Source organism: Ornithorhynchus anatinus, chromosome 3, assembly GCF_004115215.2.
Source record: "Ornithorhynchus anatinus isolate Pmale09 chromosome 3, mOrnAna1.pri.v4, whole genome shotgun sequence".
In the NCBI taxonomy this organism is placed as follows: Eukaryota; Metazoa; Chordata; class Mammalia; order Monotremata; family Ornithorhynchidae; genus Ornithorhynchus; species Ornithorhynchus anatinus.
Genome location: NC_041730.1, coordinates 3,064,625 through 3,091,006, shown reverse-complemented (window position 1 = coordinate 3,091,006; position 26,382 = coordinate 3,064,625). Strand labels below are relative to the sequence as shown.

The following is a 26,382-nucleotide window of genomic DNA, read 5'->3' as shown; positions in this document are numbered from 1 at the left end:
CCCCGGGACCCCCCAGGACATCCCGGTTCACCTCTCAGTTCTCCAGCCCCTGAGAGAAAAACCACTGGTCCCCGCCGCCCCAGTTCTCTCCCTCCCCTAGTGGGCCACCCCCATCCTCACGCCAAGGCTGATCTTGATGGCCCGGGAGCAAGTGACCCCCGACTTCCCACAGATCACGTTCTCCGTTATGATCTTGAAGTTGGAGTGGGAGTGGTTGAGGCTGCATCCGTCCTGAGGGTGAGAAGCCAGGCAGTTAGTCGTATTTATTGAACGCTTAATGTGTACAAAACACTGCATTTAAGCGCTTGGGAGAATACAATAGAACAGGCACATTCCCTGCCCACAATGAGCTTACAGTCTAGAGGAGGAGACCGATATTACTAGAAATAAATAAATGACAGATATGGACATAAGTATTGTGGGGCTGTGAGGGGGGATGAATGAAAAGAGCGAGTCAGGGTGGCACAGAAGGGAGTGGAAGAAGAGGAAAGGAGGCCTTATTCAGGGGAGGCTTCTTGGAAGAAATGGGCCTTCGGTAAGGCTTTGAAGCGGGGGAGAGTCATTGTCTGTCCGATTTGAGGAGGGAGGGTGTTCCAGGCCAGAGGTGAGATAGATGAGATCGAGGTATAGTGAGTAGATTGGCATTAGAGGAGTGGAGTCTGAGGGCTGGGTTGGAGTAAAAGAGTAGCAAGGTGAGGTAGAAGGAGGCAAGATCGTTGAGTGCTTTAGATGGTGAGGAGTGTCTGATGTGAAAGTGGAGGGCCAGCCACTGCAGTTTCCCGTGTAAGCCTGTCCAGCAGGGAGCCAAGAGGAAGGAGAAGGAAGGGGTAATCAAGGAAGGTTGGAGTTAAGGTCAGGGTGTGTGGGGCCCCTGGACTCTGGAAACAGCAGACGGGGGGACGTGCAGTCTGGGGGTGAGGATAATAATAATTGTGGTATTTGTTTAGTGCTTACTGTGTGTCACATCCTATGCTTTCCTGTGGGCCTCTGGTTCATCCCCTGTGCTATCCCGCGATTCGCTGTGCTCTCCTATGGTCCCCTGGGCTCCCCTGTACTCTCCTCTGTCATCCCCTGTGCTCTCCTGTGGTCCTCCATGCTCCCCTGTGGTCCTCTGTGCTTTCCTGTAGTCCCCTGTGCTCTCCTGTGGGCCTCTGTGTCATCCCCTGTGCTTTCTTGTGATCCTCTATGCTCCCTTGTGGTCCTCTGTGCTCTCCTGTGCTCCCCAGTACTCTCCTATGTCATCCCCTGGGCTCCCCTGTGGTCCTCTCTGCTTTCCCGTGGTCCCCTGTGATCTCCTGTGTCATCCTCGATGCTCTCCTGTGGGCCTCTGTGATCCTGTGTGATCTCTTGTGACATCCCCTGTGCTCTCCTGTGTCAACCCCTGTGCTTTCCTGTGGTCCCCTTTGATCTCCTGTGTCATACCCTATGCTCTCCTGTGGGCCTCTGTGTCATCCCCTGTGCTTTTCCATGATCCTCTGTGCTCTCCTATGGCCCCCTGGGCTCCCCTGTACTCTCCTGTGCTCTCCTGTGTCATGCCCTTGACACAGAAAGTGTGGCTTAGTGGAAAGAGCATGGGCTTGGGAGTAAGAGGACATGGGTTCTAATCCCGGCTCCACCACTTGTCTGCTGTGTGACCTTGGGTGAGTCACTTAACTTCTCTCGGCCTCAGTTACCCCTCTGTAAAATGGGGATTAAGACTGTGAGCCCCACATGGGACGATCTGTATCTACTCCAGTGCTCAGGACAGTGCTTGGCACATAGTAAACGCTTATCAAATACCCTAGTTATCATTATTATCATTATTATTATTATTATCCCCTGTGCTCTCCTGTGGTTCTCTGTGCTCCCCTGTGTCATCCTCTCGCTCTCCTGTGGTCTCCAGTGTCATCTCTAGACTGTGAGCCCTATGTGGACGGGAATATGTCTGTCTGTTTTCATAATGCACTCTCCCAAGCACTTAATACAGTGCTTGGCACACAGCAAGTGCTCAAGAAGTACAATTGAATGAAAGAATGAATCTCCTGTGCTCTCCTCTGTGCTCTCCTGTGGTCTCCTTTGGGGTTCCCCTGTGCTCCCCTATGCCGGCTCTTGTAGGGTTCTCTTTGCAGTTACCTCTTCTCTTCTAGGGTCCCCCCGTGATCCCTTTGTGGGCCCTTGTAAGATTTCCTGTGCGGTGCCCTGTGCTCTCCTGTGGTCCCCTGTATGGTTTTCTGCAGGCCCCTGTGTGGGCCTTGTAGGGTTCCCCCATTCAGTGCCCTGTGTTCAGGGGCGTGAGGCAGCTGGGGATGGCACGCAGCCCAGGGGCATTACCGTGGCCAGGATGTACTCGCAGTTGCCGTCGAACACGAAGCGCTGTCCGTCAAACGTGGTCACGTGGCCTTCCCCGTACAGCGAGCACGTGGACGAACACGTGGCCTTCTTGTGGCACCTCCACTTGCCCCTCACGCAGGTGCTGTGGAGGGAGGGGGCGGCAGGGAGGGGCAGAAGGGTGGGAGGAAGCAGGGGTGGGGAGTGGGGTCCCTGTCAGTGTTTGGGGGAAGCGAGAGGAAGGGTGAGAGTCTTTCATTCATTCAATAGTATTTATTGAGCACTTACTATGTGCAGAGCACTGTACTAAGCGCTTGGAATGAACAAGTCAGCAACCCTGACGTGGTCACACAGTATCCCTCCAGGACACCTGATTCCGGGAGGATTCACCTCCGGGGGAGGGGTGGGGAAGGAGGGCCGGGGTGGGGCCGGGAGTGGGTGGATCGGGACAGGATGGGCCGGAAGGGGATTCATTCATTCATTCAATCATATTTATTGAGCACTTACTTTGCGCAGAGCAATGTACTAAGCGCTCTGGAGAGAGGATAATTTTACAATGTGGCAGATACATTCCCTACCCGCAACGAGCTTACCGTCTAGAAGGGGAGACAGACGTTAACGGAAATAAGTAAATGGCAGATATGGGCAGATCTCCCGCCCTTGCCGGTGGTCAGCAGAGCAGGCCGAGAGAGAGGGCCGGGGGCAGGCGAAGGCGGGGGAGTCTTACCAGGTCTTGCACTCGCTGTGGATCTCGGCCCCCCGGGCGTAGGAGACGCCCCCGAACTCACAGGGGCAGTCCTCGGGGGCTACGCACTCGCCCTCCAGGTTCTCGTAGAGCCCGCCGGCACAGACGCAGCCTGACTCGCACCTGGTGGGGACCTGGAAGCCGGCGGTGCCGGTGCTGGCGTCAACACCTCCGGGGCCGAGAGGGGCCAGGCCGCACTAGTAGTAGCCACTCCCGCTCTCCTCCCCCGACCATTTCTCTCCACCAGCCCCCCTCCTCTCTCCAGCACTGGCGAGGGGTGGGGGGCTCGGCTTGGAGATCATGGTGTTCTAGGGGGCCACTAAATGATTCTACACGACACCGTGGATCAACCAGTCGGTCGTATTTATTGAACACTTACTGTGTGCAGAGCACTGTACTAAGCGCTTGGGAGAGGGCAATAGAAGAATATAATATAACAATATGGCAGTCCAGGTCTATACTGAGGTGATGGTCAGTCAGTCAATTGTATTTCTTGAGCGCTTACTGTGCGCAGAACACTGAATCAAGCGCTTGGGAGAGGACAGTATTGCAGACACAACAGAGCAGATACATTCCCTCCCTTCAGTGAGCTTACAGTCTAGACGGTCCAGTTCTAGCTCATCGGACAGTCCAGGTCTACACTGCAGGATAGTCTAGTTCTCTCCCACTGGACGGAGAACATGGACGGTTCAGTTCTAGACCGAAGTGTTGTCCGTGTCTGCACTGCAGGCAGTCAGGTTCTCTACCATGGGACAGTCTGAGTCTACACCGCAGGGGTCGGACAGTCCGCGTCTACACCGCAAGGACGGTCCGGCGTCCAGCTAGTCTGCCCTCGTCTCGTATGGATACTGCACTGGGTGAGGAGTCGGTGATCTTGGGGCCCCCAGAGGGGGGTGCAACTGCTTGGAAGAGGAGGGGGTGGGTTGCGGGTGGGGGGCTGTCCTTTGGGGCCCGCCCGGCTCCCACCCCTGCCACTCACGCAGTCCATCCCCGTGGCCAACATCTGGCAGGTGGGAGCGCAGGCGGCTCCGAACTTGGAGTCCGAGGACTGGGAACAGGACAAGTACTCCCGGGGGGGCTCGCAGGACTCTGCAGGGGAGGGACAAAGGGCCAGAGAGCAAGGATGGGGGCCTCCACTCTGAGCATGAACCCTGTCTTTAGACTGTAAGAGCCTTGTGGGCAGGGAATGTGTCTTTTTGTTGTTACAGTGGACTCTCCCAAGCACTTAGTACAGTGGCCTGCACACAGTAAGTGCTCATTAAATACAACTGAATGAAAGGAGGACTCAGCTCTAGGGAGGAGGAGGAGATCAGCTCCGGGGCTTGGGGGAAACGAGAGAAGGGAAGAAGGCTAGATCCGCTCTGGGCTTTGCAGCAGGCCGGAGGGGCGGAGGGTAAGATCCGCTCCGGGGTTTGCAGCAGGTCAGAGAGGAGGAGGGTGAGATTGGGGAGGAAGTGTGAGGACGGGGGGAGGAGGAGGAAGAAGAAGCCAGTAATAATAATGATGGTATTTGTAAAGTGCTTACCATGCGCCGAGCACTGTTGTAATCGCTGGGGTAATAATAATAGTGATGGCATTTGTTAAGCTCTTACTATGTACTAATCACTGGGTGGGTGGGACGGGGGAAGATATAAGATAATCAGCTTGTCCCAAGTGGGACTCAAGGTCTTCATCCCCATTTTCCAGATGAGGTAACTGAGGCCCAGAGAAGTGAAATGACTTGCCCCAAGTCACCCAGCTGACAAGTGGCGGAGTCGGGATTAGAACCCATGACCTCTGACTCTCAAGCCCGGACTCTTCGGGTTGTCCCGCGTGGGGCTCACAGTCTTCATCCCCCTTGTACAGATGAAGTCAATGAGGCCTAGAGAAGTGAAGTGACTTGCCCAAGGTCACACAGCAGGCATGTGGCGGAGTGGGGATTAGAACCCAGATCCTTCTGACTTCCAGGCTCTATCCACTATCCTAGCTCTATCTACTAGGCCGTGCTGTACCTGAGGGCTTTGGAGGTTTTCCTGTGCAGCTCAGCTTCCCGTTGACACAGTAACTGGAAAACAGAGTTGTTTGTTAGCCAGTCCCAGCCCGCCACTTCACTAAACCACTCTGGTCCTCGTTTTGCTCCTCTGTAAAATGGGGGTAAGAGTCCCTGCTCCTCCTCCCTTAGATGGAGATTCTGGGGTGGGACAGGGACCTGGTCAGATCTGATTCTATCAATAGAGCCCGGGCCTGGGAGTCAGAAGATCGTGGGTTCTAATTCCAGCTCCGCCACTTGTCTCCTGAGTGACCTTGGATAAGTCACCTCACTCTTCATTCAGTCCTATTTATTGAGCGATTATACGGTGTGCAGAGTATTGTACATAGCACTTGGGAAAATACAATACAGCAATAGAGACAATCACTTCTCCCGCCCTCAGTTCCCTCACCTGTAAAATGGTGAAGACTGTGAACCCCATGTGGCACAGGGACTGTGTCCAATCTGATTAGTTTATATCTACCCCAGCGCTTAATATAGTCTCTGGTATGTAGTAAGCATTTAACAAATACCTTAAAAAATATATGTCTCCCCACTTCTCAAGACCCTCCAGTGGTTGCCCATCCACCTCCATATCAAACAGAAACTCCTCATCATTGTAAGCTTGATGTGGACAGGGAATGTCTGTTTATTGTTGTATTGTACTCTCCCAAGCGCTTAGTACAGTGCTCTGCACACAGTAAGCGCTTAATAAATACAATTGCTCAAATAAATAGTAAACTGGAAGCTCCCTGAGGGCAGCGATCGTGTGTCCTAATGGTCTCGTTCTCTCCCGAACCCTAAGTGCAGTGTTCTGCACAGAGTAAATACTTTGTCAATACTCTTGCTTGATCTGAGTTCAGATAGGACAACGACCCTCCTGTCCCCTGCCCCTCGACTCTGGGAGAGGGGTGGTCCGCGGCCGCTTCCCATCGTGTAGCTTTGGGAGGGGTCTTTGGCAGACCTGCCCCCTGCTTTATTCTGTCCCTGGTGGGGGGGGGGGGTCCCTGCCCTCCTCCCTGAGCCGCTCCTTGGAGTGGGGGTGGGTGGTCCCTGGGGGGGCAGGGCGGGAGCCCTCACCAGGTGACGCCGCTGATGACGGTTGACTGGTCAGCGAGGATGATTTTCCTGTCATCCAAGAAGCAGGGGCAGTGAACGCGGCGGACGCAGCGAGCCCGGTGGTCCAGGAAGGTGCCCTCGGGGCAGTTGCAGCCGTCCACGGGGACGTCGCTGGGGTGGCACTCCAGGTCGGGCACCGAGAGGGACAGGCACGTCCGCCTGCAGGCCTGGCTCTGGTATCTGAACGTCTGGTTGCCCGAGCAGGGCACGGCTGTGGGGGCAATCGGGTCGGGGGGGTGGCCTCCTTCGCCCCCCCATCACGGCCCCTCAGCTGCCCCCATCCCTGGAACCCGGGGGGCCGGGATCCCCATCCCGCAAAAGGAAGCAGCACCGCCTGGCAGACAGAACCCGGGCCTGGGAAACAGAAGGACCTGGGTTCTCAACCTGGCTCTGCCGCCTGCCCTCTGTGTTGTGGTATTTATTGAGGTATTAAGCCCTTATTATGTGCCAGGCACTGTACTAAGTGCTGGGGTAGATACAAGCTAATCAGGTTGGACACAGTCCCTGTCCCCCATGGGGCTCACCGTCTTCATCCCCATTTTCCAGAGGGAACTGAGGCACCGAGAAGTGAAGTGACTTGGCCAAGCAGCAGACAAGTGGCGGAGCCAAAATTGGAACCCAGGTCCTTAGTCGGGGGGTGGCCCCCGGCGGCGGGGAGAGAGAAACGGGGGCTGGACCACAGGGAGGACTTACTGGCCTCTTGCCAGGAGGGATCCCCAGGGGCAGGGAAAGACCGAGGGAGCGGAGAACCCAGGCCGGGTAAACTTACTACAGTTGTCTACGCTGTCCCTCCATCCTGTGAGGATGAGTCCCATGGTAGCACACGCCCTTGCGTAGGAGCCCAGAGCTGCACAGATGTGTGGGAATGTCTCCTCGTAGTTACAGGCTTGGTAGATACATCTCTGCAGGCAGAGCCCCTCCCCGTTAGATCGGGGGTCCCGGACGAGTCTCTGCCCCGGCCTCTGGTTCCACACCCGGGACCTTGGCCGAGTCCCTTCATTTTTTAAAATTTTAATGGTATCCGCCAGACCGTAAACTCATTCTGGACAGGGAACGTGTCCCCTGATTCTGTTGTATTATCCGCCCGAACGCTTAGGAAAGTGCTCTGCACATAGTCGCCGCTCAATAGATACCATTAATTGATTGATTTGTTGAGCATTTACTATAATAGTAATAATAATTGTGGTGTTTATTAAGCACTTATCATGCACCAGGCATTGTACTTAGCACTCTGTGCCAAGCACTGCTCTAAGCACTGGATAGATACAAGTCAATCAGGTTGGAAACAGTCCCTGTCCCATATAGGGCTCACAGTCTAAGTAGGAGGGAGAACTGATATCGAATCTGCATTTTACATGAGAGGAAACTGAGGAACACAAAAGGGAAGTGACTTTCGCAAGGTCACACAGCAGACAAGTGGAGGAGCTGGGATTAGAACCCAGGTCCTCTGACTCCTAGGCCTGTGCTCTTTCCACTAGGTCATGCTGCTTCTTCTCTTGTGGCTTCATTCATTCATTCAATTGTATTTATTCATTCAATAGTATTTATTGAGCGCTTACTATGTGCAGAGCACTGTACTAAGCGCTTGAAATGAACAAGTCGGCAACAGATAGAGACGGTCCCTGCCGTTTGACGGGCTTACGGTCTGATCGGGGGAGACGGACAGACGAGAACAATGGTGATAAATAGAGTCGAGGGGAAGAACATCTCGTAAAAACAATGGCAACTAAATAGAATCGAGGAGATGTACATTTCATTAACAAAATAAATAGGGTAATGGAAATATATACAGTTGAGCGGACGAGTACAGTGCTGAGGGGAGGGGAAGGGAGAGGGGGAGGAGCAGAGGGAAAGGGGGAAAAGAGGGTTTAGCTGCAGAGAGGTGAAGGGGGGGTGGCAGAGGGAGTAGAGGGAGAAGAGGAGCTCGGTCTGGGAAGGCCTCTTGGAGGAGGTGAGTTTTAAGTAGGGTTTCGAAGAGGGGAAGAGAATCAGTTTGGCGGAGGTGAGGAGGGAGGGCGTTCCGGGACCGCGGGAGGACGTGGCTGAGGTGTCGATGGCGGGATAGGTGAGACGGAGGGACGGTGAGGAGGTGGGCTGCAGAGGAGCGGAGCGTGCGGGGTGGGTGGTAGAAAGAGAGAAGGGAGGAGAGGTAGGAAGGGGCAAGGTGACGGAGAGCCTCGAAGCCTAGAGTGAGGAGTTTTTGTTTGGAGCGGAGGTTGATAGGCAACCACTGGAGTTGTTTAAGAAGGGGAGTGACAGGCCCAGATCGTCTCTGCAGGAAGATGAGCCGGGCAGCGGAGTGAAGAATAGACCGGAGCGGGGCGAGAGAGGAGGAAGGGAGGTCAGAGAGAAGGCCGACACAGTAGTCTAGCCGGGATATAACGAGAGCCCATAGCGGTAAGGTAGCCGTCTGGGTGGAGAGGAAAGGGCGGATCTCGGCGATATCGTAAAGGTGAAACCGGCAAGTCTCAGTAACGGATAGGATGCGTGGGGCAAACGAGAGAGACGAGTCAAGGATGACACCGAGATCGCGGGCCCGAGAGACGGGAAAGATGGTCGTGCCATCCACGGTGATAGAGAAGTCTGGGAGAGGACCGGGTTTGGGAGGGAAGATGAGGATTTATTGAGCACCTACTGTTTGAAGAGCACTGTACTAAGCACTTGGAAAGTACAATTCAGCAACAAATAGAGACAATTTCTACCCAACAATGGGCTCACAGTCTTCACCTTCTCTGGGCCTCAGTTTCCTCATCTGTAAAGTGAGGATTTGATCCCTCGTCTCCCTCCTACTTGGACTGAGAGCCCCATGGAGGACGGGGCTGGGTCTGACCTAGTGATCTTGGATCTGTCCCAGTGCTTGGCACTTAGCAAGTGCTTAACGAACACCAGAATACTCTATTTGCTTGCATAATTGAGTCCCATGCGTAATTTCCCCGCCCCTGATTTTTGAGAATGATATAATTGTTTTTCTTAAAGAGGGAAAGTGGTCTCCATGGGGATAGGAAGAGGAGAAGGCATAGGAGAGGTTTTCCCAAAATTAACTGGGAGTCTTTTGCATGCAGCAGTTGGGTCAGTGCAAGAGAGGAATTCCTCCTCTTTCTCCCCCTCCTTCCCTCCTCCTTGGATTTTCTCCTTTTTATTTCTCAAGGTCCTCCTTTTTGCTAGACTTAATTCTCCTATGACCACCCCCCCACCCATTTTGGAGTTGTGAAAATTGTGCTTGAAGTGGGGCAATTATGTGAGTAAATACGCTATCTTCGCTCTCCATTTCCACATAGGTTAATTTTCATACGACCCATATAGTAGTCCCACCCCTCCATTTTGGAGTTCCAAAAATTATGCCCAAAGTGGGGCAATTACGAGAGTAAATACGCTATCCTCGCCCACTCTTCATTTCTACATACATCCGCTGTCTGCCTAGTTGGGCCTGGTTTTAGGAGACGTCAGTCCAGGCAGTTAGATCCCATCTGCATGGATCCCTCCTCAGGGGCAGTCTAGAAGCCGCCTCTACCCCTGAACCTCCCTGAGCTCCTCCCCATCATGGAAAGCTGTGCAGCGGAAGAGATTAGGGTGGGATTCCTACCTTGTAGAAGGGTGTTGGGTTCACCACCGAGTGGCACTTCTCAAACACGGACCCCTTCTTCAGGAGGGCAGAGCAGTGGGTCTCGGCACACATTTCTGGGCGAGAGGGGGTGGTGTGTGGGGCTGGGTCCCTGGGGAGGGTGGGGGGTGGACATTCTGAGGTGGAAAGGAGGTGTTGGGCTTGGTCAGTTCTCATTTAAGGGTGCCTCGGGGGATGGGGGTCTGGGCACGGGGAGAAGGACCCGTGTCTGTAGGGGACAACACTGAGTAGCCTCGACCACCCTCAGACTCTGGTCACTCCCTGCAAGAGAGGGGTCTTGTGTTCTTGGGGGCTGGGGAGTGGGAGAAGGGTCACGCCCACAGATGCTTCATTCAATTCATTCATTCAATCATTTATTGAGTGCTTACTGTGTGCAGAGCACTGTACTAAGCACTGGGAGAGCACAACATAACAATAAACAGACTCATTCCCCGCCCACTGGGGTGGGGGAGGTGGTCCCCGGCTGGTCTCCTGTCCAGTTTTATTCAGGACAGCGCTGGGTGTCCATTTTAATTAATTCATTCATTCAATCACATTTTTCAAGTGCTTCTTCTGTGCAGAGCACTGTACTAAGCACTTGGGAGAATACAGAAGAACAACAAACAGACATATTCCCTGCCCACAACGAGCTGACAGTCTAGAGGAGAAATCAGACGTTAATTGAAAGAAATAAATGACCGATATGGACATAAATGCTGTGGGGCTCGGTGGGGGGAGGAATAAAGGGAGCCAGTCAGGGTGACGTAGAAGGGAGTGGGTGACGAGAAAAGGAAGGTTTAGTCAGGGAAGGCCTCTTGGAGGAGATAGGCCCAACTCCCTGCTTCCCCCGGGGGCCAAGTGCCCTGCCTCGGCAGTGGCGCCCGTGATCCCAGAAAGTGAAAGCCGGACATTTGGGAGCGAATGTGGGTGATGGGAGACAGTCCAAGGACACACTCCAGGGACTCCCACCAACCGTCCCGCATGACATCATCGTGCCACGTCATGCACACGCCCGTAGCCGGGATCGATCCGCCTCGCGGGTCCCATCCGGGCCTACTCACTGTTGAGCTGGCTCATGGAACAGGGATCCGTCTCCCTCTCCAGGGCCGAAGGGCAGTTCCCCAGCCGCCAGGAGTCGACGAAGAGGGAGGCCGTGCCCTCGGTGATGTCCATGCTGGTCAGGAAGTCATCCGTGGTGTCCCCGTTGTAGTTCCCGCACAGCCCTGGGCCCACGTGGAAGGAGGGTGGGAGGTCAGGGGCTGCTGGGCCCTAGGGGAGCGGCCGGATGGGGCGGACGTGGAAATGCCCTGCCACAGGCCCCACCCCGTGAGGAGCCTGACAGCTGGAAACAATGGTAGGAATGGAGGGGCTTGGGAACGTGGGGAGAGCCAGCCATGGAGCGGAGAGAGTCAGGGATGTTGGGTGATCCCTTCTGGATCTCTGGGGGAGTGTTAAGGATGGACAGGGGAGAGTCAGGGGAGATGGATGGTCTGTGCTGGGTCACTGGGGGAGAGTCAGAGATGGAGAGGGGAGAGTCGGGGGGTTGGAACGGTAAAGCACTCGCTTCTTGAGCCCTGGACCAGTATTCCCTCTCCACCTCTTCCCCAGCCTATGGGCCGAGGCCCCTCGCATGTGGGGGGGTGTGGTTGGGGAGGACTGGGCATGGGGCAGTCTGCTGACCTCTGGTTTTTCCTCTGAACTGCGGCGCGAGGTTGACGTAGGCCTGGAACACGGGGCGGAGCTGAACCACCAGCTCCAGCCCGAACGTGGTGGACATCTGGATGTGAGTGGACGTCTGGCGGAACACGGTGATGTTCCCTAGAAGAAGCAGATGTCTTAGGGAATGGGCACAGCCAGCCCTGGAGTCGACTGAGTGTCTGTCCTGTGCCCTGCCCTGTGCCCGATCCAGTCAATTCAGGCCTCCCCACTCCCAGTCCACCACACTCTATTATTATTATTATTATTATGGTGTTTGTTAAGCGCTTACTATGTGCCATGCAGTGAACTAAGCTATTCAGGGGCAAATGGGGCACACAGTCTGTGTAAGAGGGAGAACAAGGATTGAATTCCCCATTTGACAGATGAGGAAACTGAGGCCTAGAGAAGTGATGTGACTTGTCCAAGGTCACACAGCAGGAAGGTGGCAGAGTCAGGATTGGAACCCAGGTCCTCTGACTCCCAGGCCCGGGCTCTCTCCACTAGACAGCGCCGTCTTCCTGGTCTCAGTCAGTGGGATTGACCAGGAACAAAAGGAGAGGGAGGGAATGGAGCCAACGGGGTGGATTTGGAATCGAATGGTGGTGGTGCCTCGACTCGGTCGGGGTGGCGGAGCTGTGCAGTGCTCACCTGTTTGGTAGGGCAGCCATTTCCGATCGTCGTTGTCCGTGAGGAGCTTGTCTTGAGAAATCACGATCTTGTCCTGGAAGGACCCCGGGACGAGGGCTCGGGGTCGAGCTCACGGGGTCGGCCCGGACGCCACGGGATGGGGGACGTTCTGGGGGGTTTTGGGAGTGGCCTTTCTGGGGCCTCGCTCTTTGCCGGGCCCACCGTGGCTCGATTACAGAGAAACCCACCTCCCGCGCCTGCTCATTAATGCTTTAATAATAATGTTGGTATTTATTAAGCGCTTACTATGTGCAGAGCACTGTTCTAAGCACTGGAGTAGATACAGGGTAATCAGGTTGTCCCACGTGAGGCTCACAGTTAATCCCCATTTTACAGATGAGGTAACTGAGGCACAGAGAAGTTAAGTGACTTGCCCAGAGTCACAAAGCTGACAAGGGGCAGGGCCGGGTTTCGAACCCATGACCTCTGACTCCCAAGCCCGTGCTCTTTCCACTGAGCCACGCTGCCTCTGTTACCAAGGACCTTCTAGGTAGCGGAGAGAACCACCCCTTCCTTCTCAGATATTCATAAACCTTGTGCCCGAAGACATTTTGGGTAGTGGATAGCACAGGAAATCGGAACTATCCCTTCCTTCCCAGAAATTCATAGACCTGGTGCCCAGTGACACTCTGGGTAGTGGAGGAGAGAAATCGTTCTCATCCTCATCTCCAGCTCCTCTATCGTTTACATCCCTGCCAACACCCCCACGGTCTTCACCACTGCCAACCCCGCCACCCTCTCCACCTCTGCCGACGCCGACCCTGTCTCCACAACTTCCAACACCACCATCTCGACCACGGGCACCAACCCCGACACCGTCTCCTCCACCGCCCAAACCACCTCCATCTCAGCCACCACCGTCTCCACCGCCAGCACCACCCGGCAACTCTACCACAGCCCAAATCCCCATCCTCTCCACCGCCACCCACGCCACCGTCTCTACCACAGCCAATCCCACCACTGTCTCCACCACCGCCAACCCTACCGCCATCTCCACCACCATCTCCACCAGTCAACACCACTATCTTCTCCACCTCAGTCAGCATCATCACCGTCTCCTGCACAACCCACCCCACCACAACCGCCATCTTCTCCACCTCCGCCAACCCCGCCGCCACCTCGACCACGGCCAACCCTATCACCACCGACTCCCCTCATCCCTCCTTCCAAATGGAGGCCCTGACAACTGTCCCGGGTCTCTCCCCAGACCCTCCAGCCCCAGCCTGGGGGGTCTTCCCACCCGTCCCATGGCCCCCGGTGCCCGCCAGCTCGCCGCACGCCCTGGGGGGTTACCTGGGAGGACAGGTAGATGACAGCGGACAGGGAGGTTTCTGAGTGCGAGTAGCCGGATTTGTCGTACACGGCCATCAGCGAGCCGTTGTGGGGCAGACTGGGACTCTGCGGGGGCGGATGGGGGGCGAACGGTGAGCGCCTATCGCCCATGGTGGGGGTCGGGGGAGAGAGACCCCGCCCACCCCCTGTCGGGGCCTGAAACCCACCTTGACGAGGATGTAGGTGCAGGCTCCATGGAAGCGGTACGGCCGTGAGTCAAACGTGGTGACGAAGGAGCCGCCCTCCAGAGAGCAGCGTCCGGGGCAGGGGAGGTCAGTACACTTCCACTGGCCCGCGGAGCAGCGGCTGTCCGGGAGACCCTCCCTGAGTTGCAGGACCCTTCTCCCCACCCCCCCCCCGCCACCTCCCCAGTGGGTCGGGGTCACCCGGCTGTGACATGGTGTGGGTGGGGACGGCCGTTGCCAGGACTCAGAGAAGTAGCGTGGCTTAGTGGAAAGAGCCCGGGTTTGGGAGTCAGAAGTCATGGGTTTGAATCCTGGCTCTGCCACTTGTCAGCTGTGTGACTTTGGGCAAGTCACTCAACTTCTCTGTGCCTCAATTACCTCATCTGTAAAATGGGGGCTAAGATTGTGAGCCCCACGTGGGACAACCTGATTACCTTGTATCTACCCTAGTGCTTGGAACGGTGCTTGACATATAGTAAGTGCTTAACAAATACCATTATTATTATTCTTTTTTTAAATATATGGTATTTTTTAAGCACTGTTCTAAGCATTGAGGTAGACTCAAGGTAGTCAGATTGGACACAGTCCCTGTCCCCCATGGGGCTCACACTCTTAATCCCCATTTTACGGATGAGGTAACTGAGGCCCAGAGAAGTGAAGTGATTTGCCCAAGGTCACACAACAGACAAGTGGCAGAGCGGGGATTAGAACCCAGTTCCTTTTTACTCCCAGGCCCGGGCTCTATCTACTAGACCACGCTGCTTCTCATCGGAGTTACCACAGTGCTTGGCACAGAGTAGGCACGAAACAAACACTGTGATGATGGTCGTGGTTATTGTTATTCAAGAACTTTAGGGCTAGAAGGGTAGGGGGCATCGGCCTTGAGGATGCCCCCAACCTTGGGGTACCTGGGACCACCCCCTCAGTAGGCAGCAGTGTGGTGGGGGGGGTCAGACACTCTCCCTGACTTAAGTCCGGCCCTCAGAGTCTCCGCCCCGGGGTCTCGGGAAGGAGGGTGTGGGGATGGGGGTCAGGGGTTGGGTTGTGATTTGAAGCATTGATTAGCAATCTCTGGGGGCTGGCCTTCCCGCCAATTGGGGCTCCCAGATGGGCCCGGAAAGTGGGTCTTTACCCTGGATTCGGTGGGCCGGGTGGGCCCCAGTCACTTCGGGTTGGCCAGCCCCACGGTGAGATATATCCAGTGCCCATCCGGTCTGCCCCGGGCCTGGTCCGGCGAGTCCATCCTCGGTGCCCAATCGGCCCCACCCCGCCGCCGAGTGCTGCGGCTTGGAAGCGATGCCCGCGTTTCGGGGTCTTTGGAGGGGTGTGGGCTCGGGGGCAGGGATCTTGGCCCTCCGGGGGCGGTCCAGGGCCAACTCACCAGGTCCTGCAGGCGGCGGTCACCAGCTCTCCAGGGGCGTGGGCCACGCCGTTGAGCAGGCAGGGGCAGTGGTCCACGGGGATGCAAGTCTGGTTCTGGGAGATGTCGTCCAAGAGGGTGCCTGAAATCCATCGATCCATCAGTGCTATTTACTGAACACTTACTGCGTGTGGAACAACTGTGGTATTTGTTTAATTGTGATATTTAAGCACTTACTACAGTGCCAAGCTCTGTACTAAGTAGTGACAATAATAATAATAATAATAATAATTATGGCATTTGTTAAATGCTTACTATGTACCAAGGACTGCATGAAGCTCTGGGGTGGACACAATCAAATCGGGTTGGACACAGTCCCTGTCCCACTTGGGGCTCACAGTCTCAAACCTCATTTTACAGATGAAGAAACCTAGGCCCAGAGAAATGAAGTGACTTGCCCTAGGTCATGCAACAGACAATGTGGAGGAGCCATATTGGAATCCATGACCTTCTGACTCCCGACCCGGTCTCTATCCACTAAGCCGTGCTGAGCACCGGACTAAACGCTTAGTACAGTGCTCTGCACGTAGTAAGCGCTCAATAAATACTATTGAATGAATAAACGCTTGGGAAAGGACAATATGTCAGAGTCAGTAGATGTGTTCCTTTCCTATAATGAGCTCAAAGTCTAAAAGGGGAGACGGGCAGTAATAAGAATATATGAGTGATTTATAATATAGAATTTAGAGATTAAGACCAAGAGCCCCCGTGTGGGAAAGGGTTTTGGTCCAACCTGATTATCTTGCATCCTCTCCAGCACTTAGAACAGTGCCTGGCACATAGTAAGTGCTTAACTAATACCCCAGTGATTATTCCAGTGCTTAGTTCAGTGTCTGGCACAGAGTAAGTGCTTCACAAATGCCATTAAAAAAGTATACGGACATATCTGCCGGATGAGTGGCAGACACCGGTCTAGCCTCTCCAACTCAGTGCTCTACACAGATAGAAACCCAGTACAGTGCTCTGCACAAAGTAAGTGCTGAAAAAATACTACTGAGTGAATGAGTGAATGATTGAATGATAAATGACAGCATTTTGCACATGTTCGGTACAGCGCTTTGCACACAGTGGTGCCCAGTGCAGCATTCTGTACACGGTAAATTCATTCATTCTACTGTATTTATTGAGTGCTTACTGTGGGCAGAGCACTCGACTAATCACTTGGGAGAGGACAGTATAACAATAAACAGACACATTCCCTGCCCACAATGAGTTTACAGTCTAGAGGGGGGACAGACATTAATATAAACAAATAAATGATGGATATGGACATAAGTGGTGTGGGGCTGGGAGCGGGGGATGAATGAAGGGAGTAAGACAGGGTGACGCAGAAGGGAGTGGGAGGAAAGTGGGGGCTTAATCTGGGAAGGCCCCTTGGAGGAGATGGGCCTTCAATAAGGCTTTGAAGCAGGGAAGAGTCACTCTCTGTCGGGTATGAGGAGGGAGAACATTCCAGGCCAGAGGCAAAACGTGGGTGAGAGGTTGGCGGCGAGACAGATGAGATGGAGGTACAATTAGAAGGTTGGCATGAGAGGAGCGTCTGTGCCCCCCAATTCTGCCTTTGGGCAACATGGTGGTGAGTGGGCTGGGCAGCTCTGGGGGCAGGGGGAGAGGGCATGGCCCGGGCCGGGGGCCGGCGGGTGGGCAGGGGGTGTTTACCTTCTGGGCAGAAACATCCGAACGTGCAGAAACTGTGGCAGCTGTACTGGGGGTTGGAGCACGTCTTGACACAGGGCGACCCGCACTCCTGGTAGACCTGGTTGGCCGGACATGGGCTCAGGGCTGCAGAAGGTGTCCAGAATGAGACGAGGGGAAGGGGCACTGCCAGAGGCCAGGACCCCCCTGACCCCAGTGGTCCCCGGCCCAGCCTATGACCTGATGAGCGGTCGGTCTGACTGCTGCATTTCCTGAGGGGCTTCTCCTGGGATGGGGTGGCAAGGGGCTCTTCTTGGGGGATGACTCTCCCGGGAAGCTTCTTCTGGGAGGCCTATCCTGGGAAAATCTCTCCTGGGGAGCTTCTTCTGGGGGAGGCTCTCCTGGATCCTGTCCTAGGAGGCTTCTTCCGGGGGCCTCTTCTGGGGAGGCCTCTCCCTGGGAGCCTTTTCTGGGGATCTCTCTCTAGGAGCCTCTCTTAGGGGGGCTTCTTCTGGGGTCTCTTTTTAGGGGTTTTCTCTGGAGGGGGCATCTTCTCAGGGGGATCTGTTCCTAGGAGGACCTCTCCCAGAGGACCCCTTCTTGGGGGGTCTCTTGGAGGGCTTCTCCCGAGGGGCCTCTTCTGGGGGAATCCTCTTCTGGGGTCCTCTCCTGGGGTCTCTCTCCTGGTCGGGGGGGTCTCTTTGGGGTGCCTCTTCCTGGAGGGACTTCTCCTGGGAGGTCTCTCCAAGGGGGCCTTTCCCTGGAGCCCTTTTCTGGAGGAGGCAGGAAAGGGAAAGGAGCAAAAGGGGACAACTTGTTTTCCCAATCCAGGCCAATTTTAGACTTGGTTGTTCATAAAGTAACATTTAAAGTGACATTTCCATTTAAGGAGCAGCATGGTCTAATGAAAAGAGCCTGAGCCTGGTTTCAAATCCTGGCTCTGCCACTTACCTGCTGTGTAACCTTGGGCAAATTATTTAACTTCCCTGCACCTCAGTTTCCTCTTCTCTTAAATAGAGATTCAATACCTGTTCTCCTTTCTATTTAGACAGTGAGCCCCATCTGGGACAGGGATTGTGTCTGATCTGATTAACTTGTATCTACTCTAGTGCTTAGCTCAGTGCTTGGAACATAGTAAGTGCTTACAAATATAACAATAATAATAATAGTAATAATAATAATGATTATGACAAGAATACTTATCCTGGTGAGCCCCATGTGGGACAGGGACTATGTCTGCCCTGATTAACTTGTAATTACCCCAGCTCTTAGAATAATGCTTGAGACATAATAAATGCTTAGATATATAATAATAATAATAATTAGTAATAATAATTTTTAAACCCCATGTGAGACAGGGACTGTGTCCAACCTAATTGACTTGATTCTACCCCCTTGCTTAGAACACTGCTTGGAATATAGTAAGCACTTAACAAATGCCACGTTTACAATTATGGCTATTAGCGCTATCTGACCTTTGGAATTTATCAACAACGGAAAGAAAGAATTCAAGAAGGATATTCATGATCTGGGGGTGAGGGAGAACAGGACATGGGGAAACTAGTTTAATATCAGAGAAGGCAGCTATTGTTAGCGGGAATGTTATCACCCGGATGTTTGACGTCGGTATTTGAGTAGAATTACACATGGGTGTTTGATTAGAAATACTAATAAACGTGGAGGCTTGATTAGAAATGCTAATAAATGAGGGTGTTTGATTAGAAACACTATTAAACATAGGTGTTTGATTAGAAAATCTAATAAACTAGGATGTATGATTAGAAAGGGTAATCCTTCCTCTCTGACCCCCCGTTTTTCACGTGGTTGAGATTGGCAATGGATTCAGAATTTTCCGAGAAATGTTTGAAAGTGGCTAGTGTTCCCAGGATCTGGGGATCCATGGGAGAGAGTCCTGCAGATTAGATGAAGGGCCTTTCTCCGACTCATCCTTCTCCTCTTATTTCTCCTCCCCTCCTTTCTTCTTCTTGTCCTCCTCCTCCTCATCCTTTTTGCCCTCTCCACCTCTTTGTTCTCCTCCTCCTCCCCCTCCCATTCTACTCCTTGTCCGCCTCTTCCTCATCCTCCTCCTCCTCGCCATCCTCCTTGTTCCCTTTCTTCTCCTTCTCTTCCGCCCGTCCTTCTCCTCTTCCTCCCCCTTGTCCTCCTCCTCCTTGGTCTCCTCATCGTTGTCGTCGTTCTCCTCCTCCTTGCTGTCCTCCTTGTCCTCATCCTCCTCCTCGCTCTCCTCTTCTTCCTTCTGGTCCTCCTCCTCATCCTCCTTGTGTTCCTCCTCCAGCCCCCTCTTCCCCGCGGCCATTCCTGTGGCGGATGGGCAGATGGGGTGGCGCTCACCGCAGAAATCTTCGGTCCTCCAGTCGCTGACGGGCTGGCCGGCCATGGCGCACTGCCGGGAATACTCGGAGAGCGTGGGGCAGCTGCAGTCCCGCTGCCCGGGCTCCACGCATTCCTCCATGTCCAGCTGGCACCGCGTGGCGAATTCCGCCTTGGACACGTTGCAGGTCGGGCTCACCAGGGTCAGCAGCTGGTGGCAGATCCTGGCCTGGGGGAGACGGAGGAGAAGGTGGGGGTGGGGGTGGGAGAGGGTGGGGGGCAGGGAGGGGAAAAGGTCAGTAGTTCCATTCATTCATTCATTCAATAGTATTTATTGAGCGCATACTATGTGCAGAGCACTGTACTAAGCGCTTGGGATGAACAAGTCGGCAACAGATAGAGACGGTCCCTGCCGTTTGACGGGCTTACGGTCTAATCGGGGGAGACGGATGGACGAGAACAATGGCAATAAATAGAGTCAAGGGGAAGAACATCTCGTAAAAACCGATGGCAACTAAATAGAATCAAGGCGATGTACAATTCATTAACAAAATAAATAGGGTAACGAAAATATATACAGTCGAGCGGACGAGTACGGTGCTGTGGGGATGGGAAGGGAGAGGTGGAGGAGCGGAGGGAAAAGGGGAAAAAGAGGGTTAAGCAGCGGAGAGGTAAAGGGGGGGTGGCAGAGGGAGTAGAGGGAGAAGAGGAGCTCAGTCTGGGAAGGCCTCTTGGAGGAGGTGAGTTTTAAGTAGGGTTTTGAAGAGGGAAAGAGAATCAGTTTGGCGGAGGTGAGGAGAGAGGGCGTTCTGGGACCGCATGAGGACGTGGCCAAGGTGTCGGCGGCGGGATAGGCGAGACCGAGGGACGGTGAGGAGGTGGGCGGCAGAGGAGCGGAGCGTGCGGGCTGGGTGGTAGAAAGAGAGAAGGGAGGAGAGGTAGGAAGGGGCAAGGTGATGGAGAGCCTTGAAGCCTAGAGTGAGGAGTTCCACCCTTACTGGTCGAAGAGAGGTGTGGAAAGAGGACTCTGAGCACAGTGGCTGTCAATCAGTGGTATTTACTGAGCGTTTACTCTGTGCGGAGCAAGAGTAAGAGAAACAGTGTAGCTTAGTGGATAGAGCACAGGCCTGGGAGTCAGAAGCACCTGGATTCTAGTCTAATCTGCTGTATGACCTTCGGCAAGTCACTTCACTTCTCTGGGCCTCAGTGATCTCATCTTGAAAATGGAGATTAAGAACGTGAGCCCCGTGTGGGTCAGGGACTGAGTCCAACCTAATTAACTCGTATCTACCTTGGTGCGAAGAACAGTGCTTGGCACATAGTAAGTGCTTACCAAGTACCATAATCTGTACTAAGTACTTGGGAGAGGACAATGCAATAGTTTTATATCTATAATTCCATTTATTTATGTTGATGTTACTGATGCCTGTTTACTTGTTTTGATGTCTGTCTCCCCCCTTCTAGACTGTAAACCAGGTGTGGGCAGGGATTGTTTCCCTTTATGGCTGAATTGTACTTTTCAAGTGCTTATTACAGTGCTCTGAGCATAGTAGGTGCTCAATAAATTCCATTGAAGGAATGAATGAATTTTACAGTTCAGAGTTCTGCATGCAGTGGGCACTCAGTACAGTGCTCTGCACGTATTAAATGCCCGGCACAATATCTCCCTGCAATCGGTCCCCAGTAGCTGCCCAGAACAGAGCTCTGAATCCAGCCATCAATCAAGGATACCTTTAGAGCACTTACTGTGTGCAGAGCACTGTACTAAGGGCTGGAGGGAGTACTCTGCAACAGAGTTGGAAGGCATGTTCTCTGCCCACAAGGAGCTTCCAGTTTAGACATCCAGTACAGAGCTCTGTACCTAACAGATGTCCAGTATTGCACTCTGCTATTATCCTCTCCCAAGTACTCAGTACAGTGCTCTGCACGTAATAACCTCCCACTGATTAACCGGCGGTTACTAAGTTTGCATGCGAGCGTGTCTTTCAATGCATCTACAGCTGTGGCCTATAAGCTAAGAGGAAGAGCCCAGGATGGAGCGTGGCTGAAGATAATTATAATAATAATACTAGCAATACTTGTTAAGCACTTACTATGTGCCAAACACAGTTCTAAGCACTGGGGTAGATATACATTAATCAGGTTGGACACAGTCCCTGTCCCACATCGGGCTCATATTCTTAATCCCCATTTTTTACAGATGAGTTAACTGAGGCCCAGAGAAGTGAAGCGACTTGCCCAAAGTCACACAGAAGACATGTGGCAGAGCCAGGATTAAAACCCAGGTCCTTCTGACTCCCAGGCCCGTGCACTATCCATTAAGCCAAGGGGCGGGCATGGGGCCCACAGCCCCACCCGCACTGGGCACCCACAAAAGTCACCCCCTCTGTATTGTTGTACTGAACACTGATGGCACCCCACCCTGTTTTCTGTTTCATCTCCTCCTCCCTTTATCTTTAAAAGGCTTCTGAGGAGGGGGCCCCTGAGTAGATCCAGGGCCTCTCCTGGGGGGGCATAGGGGTGGAGAGAGGAAGGGGGTAGGCGTACATATTTTTTCGGAGAGAGGCTGTGGCCCTGAGCCTCCTCGACGGCACAGATCTCGGCAGGATCGTCCATCTTCTGCAGGGCGGCGAACTTGTAGGGCTCCAGGACTTTGCCTGTATTTGGGGACCCGGGGGTCAGAACGGACCCTGACATCTCCCCCGCCCCCCAGGTCTTTCCCTGGGAATGGAGACCCCCAGGCTCTCCCGGGGCGTGCCGGGTGGAGGGGTGGATTGGCTCTGTCCCGCGATGGAGAGGTGCCGTGGAAGGGGAGCCGGGGGAGAAGAACAGTCATAGGGACCCCCCACACCCCCGCAAGGTCACAGATCAGTTTGGCCGGTCCCCCCCGGGCAGGAGAAGGAAGCTGCAGGCTTAGTTCAGTGCTGTGCACACATAAGCACTCAATAAGTACCATTAATTGATTGATTGGTGGGCCCGAGGCAAAGGATTCTGGGAGCTTGGTTCGTGGCAGCCCCGCTCACCCTCGCTCTGGAACTCGTTGGTTTTATCCCCGTCAAAGTTTCCACAAAGCCCGCACGTCTTCTTCATGTACTTGCTCTCCACCAACACCTACAGAGATGACCAACGCCGGGCCGGTGGTCGGTGAGGAAACGGTGCCGACCCGGAGGAGGCTCTCACTCTGCGACTAGCACTGTGTTCAGCACCGGGGGAGAGGCAGGGGATCGGGGCAGACCCAGGCCCCATCCCACGGGGGACTCACTGGCATGGGGCCTTGCAGGGGGGGCGAGAGGTTTTGGCTATGATGGCGACCTCCAACTCTCCAGCTGCAGGCCAGTTGTGGGCCAGAAGCCCGGGACACGTGCCCTCCCGACTCAACCCCGCCCAGGGAATGTAGCGTTCCGGCTCCCACGGGGCCACTGGGAGGCTCCAGGGGGAACCAGTTCCACCACTCTCTTGGACCCCCATCCTCACGGTGAGGGATGGACCATCCCACACCCCTGAATCTCTCCTCTCCATCCCTGTTTCCCCCCCCCCCCCCCCCAGTGACCCAACCCGGACCATCCTACACCCCTGACTCTCCCCTACTGATCCAGCCCAGACTCAGGCTTTTGTGGAATCTTCCGGCGATGGAACGTGAGGAAAGAATGAAGCACGAGGCGGAGTTGTGCCAGAATGTGTCCCTCCGGGCCTTCGGCCCCTCCCCGGCCCCGGCCCCCCTCGGGCGGCTTCTCACCATGAGGTAATCGTTGTTATTCCACATCACCACCAGCTCCATCTCCATGAGTTTGGCCACCAGGCGGACGTTCTGTCCGAAAGGCAGGATCTGGACCCCGTTGCTGGTGTAGGGGAGACCCACCACTCTGTGGACACAGGAGAACCCCGTCGGCCGAGCGGACTGGACGGATGTCCGTCGCTGGCGAGTGGGGACGGGCCACGGGGCCGCCTATCTGGCCGATGCGACGACCGGCTGGGTCGTGTTCCCCAGGGAGCTGGCGGGCTGGTCAGTCACCCCGGCAGCGTCCGGACCAGTGGGGAGGTGAGTTGGGATGCTGACCCCCTTATGATTCCAGCCTTCCCGAAGCAGATAGTCCAGGGAATGTGTCTGTTTATTGTTGTATTCATCCAAGCGCTTAGTACAGTGCTCTGCACACAGTAAGCTCTCAATAAATACGATTGACGGACTGAGTGACTGACTCTGGCGACCTGGGAGAAGTCCCTGCTCCCCCTGGGAACCTTGGTGATTACTAGGGACAATCGAGGACTCGATCTCATTTTTTTTAATGGTATTTGTTAAGCGCTTACTATGTGCCAGACACTGTACTAAGCACTGGGGTAGAATCAAATTTAATCAGGTTGGACACAGTCCATGCCCCACATGGAGCTCACACTCTTAATCCCCATATGACAGATGAGGAAACTGGGGCACAGAAAATAACAATAATAGTAATAATTATGGTATTTATTAAGCATTTTCTATTTGCCAGGCACCGTACTAAGCCCTGGGGTGGATCCAAGCAAATCGGGTTGGACACAGTCCCTGTCTCACGTGGGGCTCTCAGTATCAATCCCTATTTTCCAGATGAGGGAATCGAGGCCCAGTGAAGAGAAGTGACTTGCCCAAGGTCACACAGCGAGCAGTGCTGGGATTAGAACCCAGGTCCTCCAGGACCAGTCTTTATCCACTAGACCACACTGCTTCTCACGAACTCCTCTTTCTCCCCTCGCGGTCGCCCGTCCGGATTTCCAGCGTGATGCCCGTTCCGCTCCCTTCCCCCGCGGCCCCTTACCCGGTGTCCTGGATGGAGATGACCCCGTTCTCCACCGTGACCACGGTGGGGCCCAGCTCCACGATGATCCTGGAAATCTTGCCATCGGGCCCGCGGCGGAGCTGGATGTTGAAGTCCGGCGAGGTGTCGTGGCAGATGGTGGCGAATATGTAGTTGCACGTGCCGGAGAAGTCGTACAGGAAGCTGTCGAACGTCAGGAAGTGGCCCCCGCCCCACGTGGAGCACCAGCCTCTTTTCCAGGCTGCGGGACAAAGAGAGGAGTAATGACATGGGCCTTCCCACTGGCTAGTTGAGCCCTCCTATCCTCGGGACGATGTCACAGGTCTTCCCCTTGGCTAATGGGAGCTCTCCTGCTCCTGGGGCAATGGCTTGGGCCATCCTGCTGTCTAGTTTCTCCTTTTTTTATTGTATTTGTTAAGAGTTTAGTATGTGCCAGGGACTGTTCTAAGTGCTGGGGGTAGTTATGAATTAATCAGGTTGGACGTAGTCCATGACCCACATGGGGCTCACAGCCTTATAATCCCCATTTTGCAGTTGAGGAAGCTGAGGCACCGAAAAGTTGAGGGACTCGCTCTCCTGACTGCTGACTCCCAGACCCGAGCTCTATCCACTAGGCCACTCTTCCTGCCCCCGAGGCTATGTCATGGTCCATCCCATTGGCCGGTCCAAACTCTCCTAGCACCGGGGCAATGTCATGGGCCTGCCCTCTGGCTAATCCGAGCTCTCTGATTCCCGAGTCTATGCCGTGGGCCATTTCACTGGCCACGCCAAGCTCTCCCATTCCTGAGGCGATGTCATGGACCATCCCATTGACTGTTCAGAGGAGCGAAGTTGCAGAAGGAGAGTAGGGAGGTGAGATAGGAGGGGGTAAGGGGATGAAGGGCATTGAAGCCGATGGTGAGGAGTTTTTGTTTGATGTGGAGGTGGATGGGCAATCGCCGGAATTTTATGAGGAGCGGGGAAACAAGGTCGGATTGATTTTATAGAAAAATGATCCGGACAGCAGAATGAAATATGGTCTGGAGTGGGGAGAGACAGGAGGCTGGGAGATCAGCAAGGAGGCTGAGGTGGTAATCCGGGTGGGGTAGGATGAATGACTGTATTAATGTGGTATCCAAGCGGAGAGGAAAGGGTGGATTTTAGAGATGTTGTGAAGGTGGGATGGACGTGATTTAGTGATGGATTGAATATGTGGTTAAATAAGAGAGAGGAGTTAAGGATAAAGCCAAGTTTATGGGTTGGTGAGGCAGGAAGGATGGTGGTGTGGTCTACAGTGATGGGAAAGTCAGGGGAAGGACAGGGTTTGAGTGGGAAGATGGGAGTTCCGTTTTGGGCATGTTAAGCTTGAGGTGACGGGAGGACTTCAAGTAGAGATGTCTTGAAGGCAGAAGGAAACGTGAGACTGCAGAGAGGGTGAGACATCAGGGCTGGAGTTGGAGATTTAGGTATCACCCGCATAGATGTGGTGGTTGAAGCCACGTGGGCGAATGAATTCTCCAAGAGAGAGGGTGAAGATGGAGAATAGAAGGAGACCCAGAACTGAACGTTGAGGGACCCTCCACAGTTAGGGGGTGGGATGGGGAGGAAGAGCCCACCAAGGAGACCGAGAATGAACGGCCAGAGAGAGGAGGAAAACCAGGGTCAGAGAAGCCAAGGTTGGATGTTTCCAGGAGGAGGGGGTGGTCCACAGTGTCGAAAGCAGCTGAGAGGTCAAGGAGGACCCTCCCCCCAACCCCCCGTCTCTCTCCTCTTGTCCACCTCTTCCCCCCTCCCCCCGCGCCAAGAGGGGTCCAGTAAACAGGCTGACACTTACTGGGAGGTACGACGCCATCTTCCGCCTCCTCGTTCTCGACACCTTCAACTGCGGGATCTGCGAGACAGGTAGGAAGTTCAGAACCCTGCCCCCTCGGGAATGGGCAGTTCCCCACCCTGGCACCTCTAGAACGGGCAGTTCTCTGCCCTGGCACCTGTGAAATGGGCAGTTCCCTACCCTGGCACCTCAGGAATTAGGAACCTCAGAGCTCTGGCATTTGTGGAATTGGTGACCGTGTTCCTGCCAAGATCATTATCCTGGCACACAAAGAGTAATCCCAGGTCTATCGCTTGTCTTCTGGGTGACCTTGGTCAAGTCATTTCACTTCTCTGTGCCTCAGCTCATCTGTAAAATGGGGATTAAGAATATGAGCCCCATGTGGGACAGGGACTGTGTCCAACCCGATTACCTTGTAATAATAATGATAATGTTGGTATTTGTTAAGCACTTACTATGAGCAGAGCACTGTTCTAAGCGCTGGGGCAGATACAGGGTCATCAGTTGTCCCATGTGAGGCTCCCAGTCTTCATCCCCATTTGACAGATGAGGTAAATGAGGCCCAGAGAAGTTAAGCGACTTGCCCACAGTCCCACAGCTGACAAGTGGCAGAGCTGTGATTTGAACCCACAACCTCTGACTCCCAAACCCGAGCTCTTTCCATTGAGCCACGCTGAACCACTGACCCCAGCGCTTAGTACAAAGCCTGGGACA

General features: G+C 54.2%; 1 protein-coding gene across 1 annotated transcript in view; it reads right to left on the bottom strand.

Moving 5' to 3' along the window:
* LOC100082253 (mucin-6) overlaps positions 1-26,382 on the bottom strand; it is a 51,292-nt gene that overhangs the window by 12,753 nt on the left and 12,157 nt on the right. The window contains exons 3-23 of the mRNA XM_039911649.1: positions 25,672-25,728; positions 23,859-24,099; positions 22,805-22,931; positions 22,092-22,179; positions 21,616-21,725; positions 19,090-19,297; positions 16,762-16,884; positions 15,064-15,184; positions 13,665-13,803; positions 13,459-13,563; positions 12,127-12,199; positions 11,461-11,598; positions 10,842-11,003; positions 9,763-9,857; positions 6,949-7,081; positions 6,141-6,390; positions 5,044-5,096; positions 4,032-4,141; positions 3,035-3,186; positions 2,311-2,452; positions 121-231 (exon numbers count right to left, since the gene is read on the bottom strand). Of these exons, the coding sequence (XP_039767583.1) occupies positions 121-231; positions 2,311-2,452; positions 3,035-3,186; positions 4,032-4,141; positions 5,044-5,096; positions 6,141-6,390; positions 6,949-7,081; positions 9,763-9,857; positions 10,842-11,003; positions 11,461-11,598; positions 12,127-12,199; positions 13,459-13,563; positions 13,665-13,803; positions 15,064-15,184; positions 16,762-16,884; positions 19,090-19,297; positions 21,616-21,725; positions 22,092-22,179; positions 22,805-22,931; positions 23,859-24,099; positions 25,672-25,728 (2,738 nt within the window). The remainder of the gene's footprint in view (positions 1-120; positions 232-2,310; positions 2,453-3,034; positions 3,187-4,031; positions 4,142-5,043; positions 5,097-6,140; positions 6,391-6,948; positions 7,082-9,762; positions 9,858-10,841; positions 11,004-11,460; positions 11,599-12,126; positions 12,200-13,458; positions 13,564-13,664; positions 13,804-15,063; positions 15,185-16,761; positions 16,885-19,089; positions 19,298-21,615; positions 21,726-22,091; positions 22,180-22,804; positions 22,932-23,858; positions 24,100-25,671; positions 25,729-26,382) is intronic.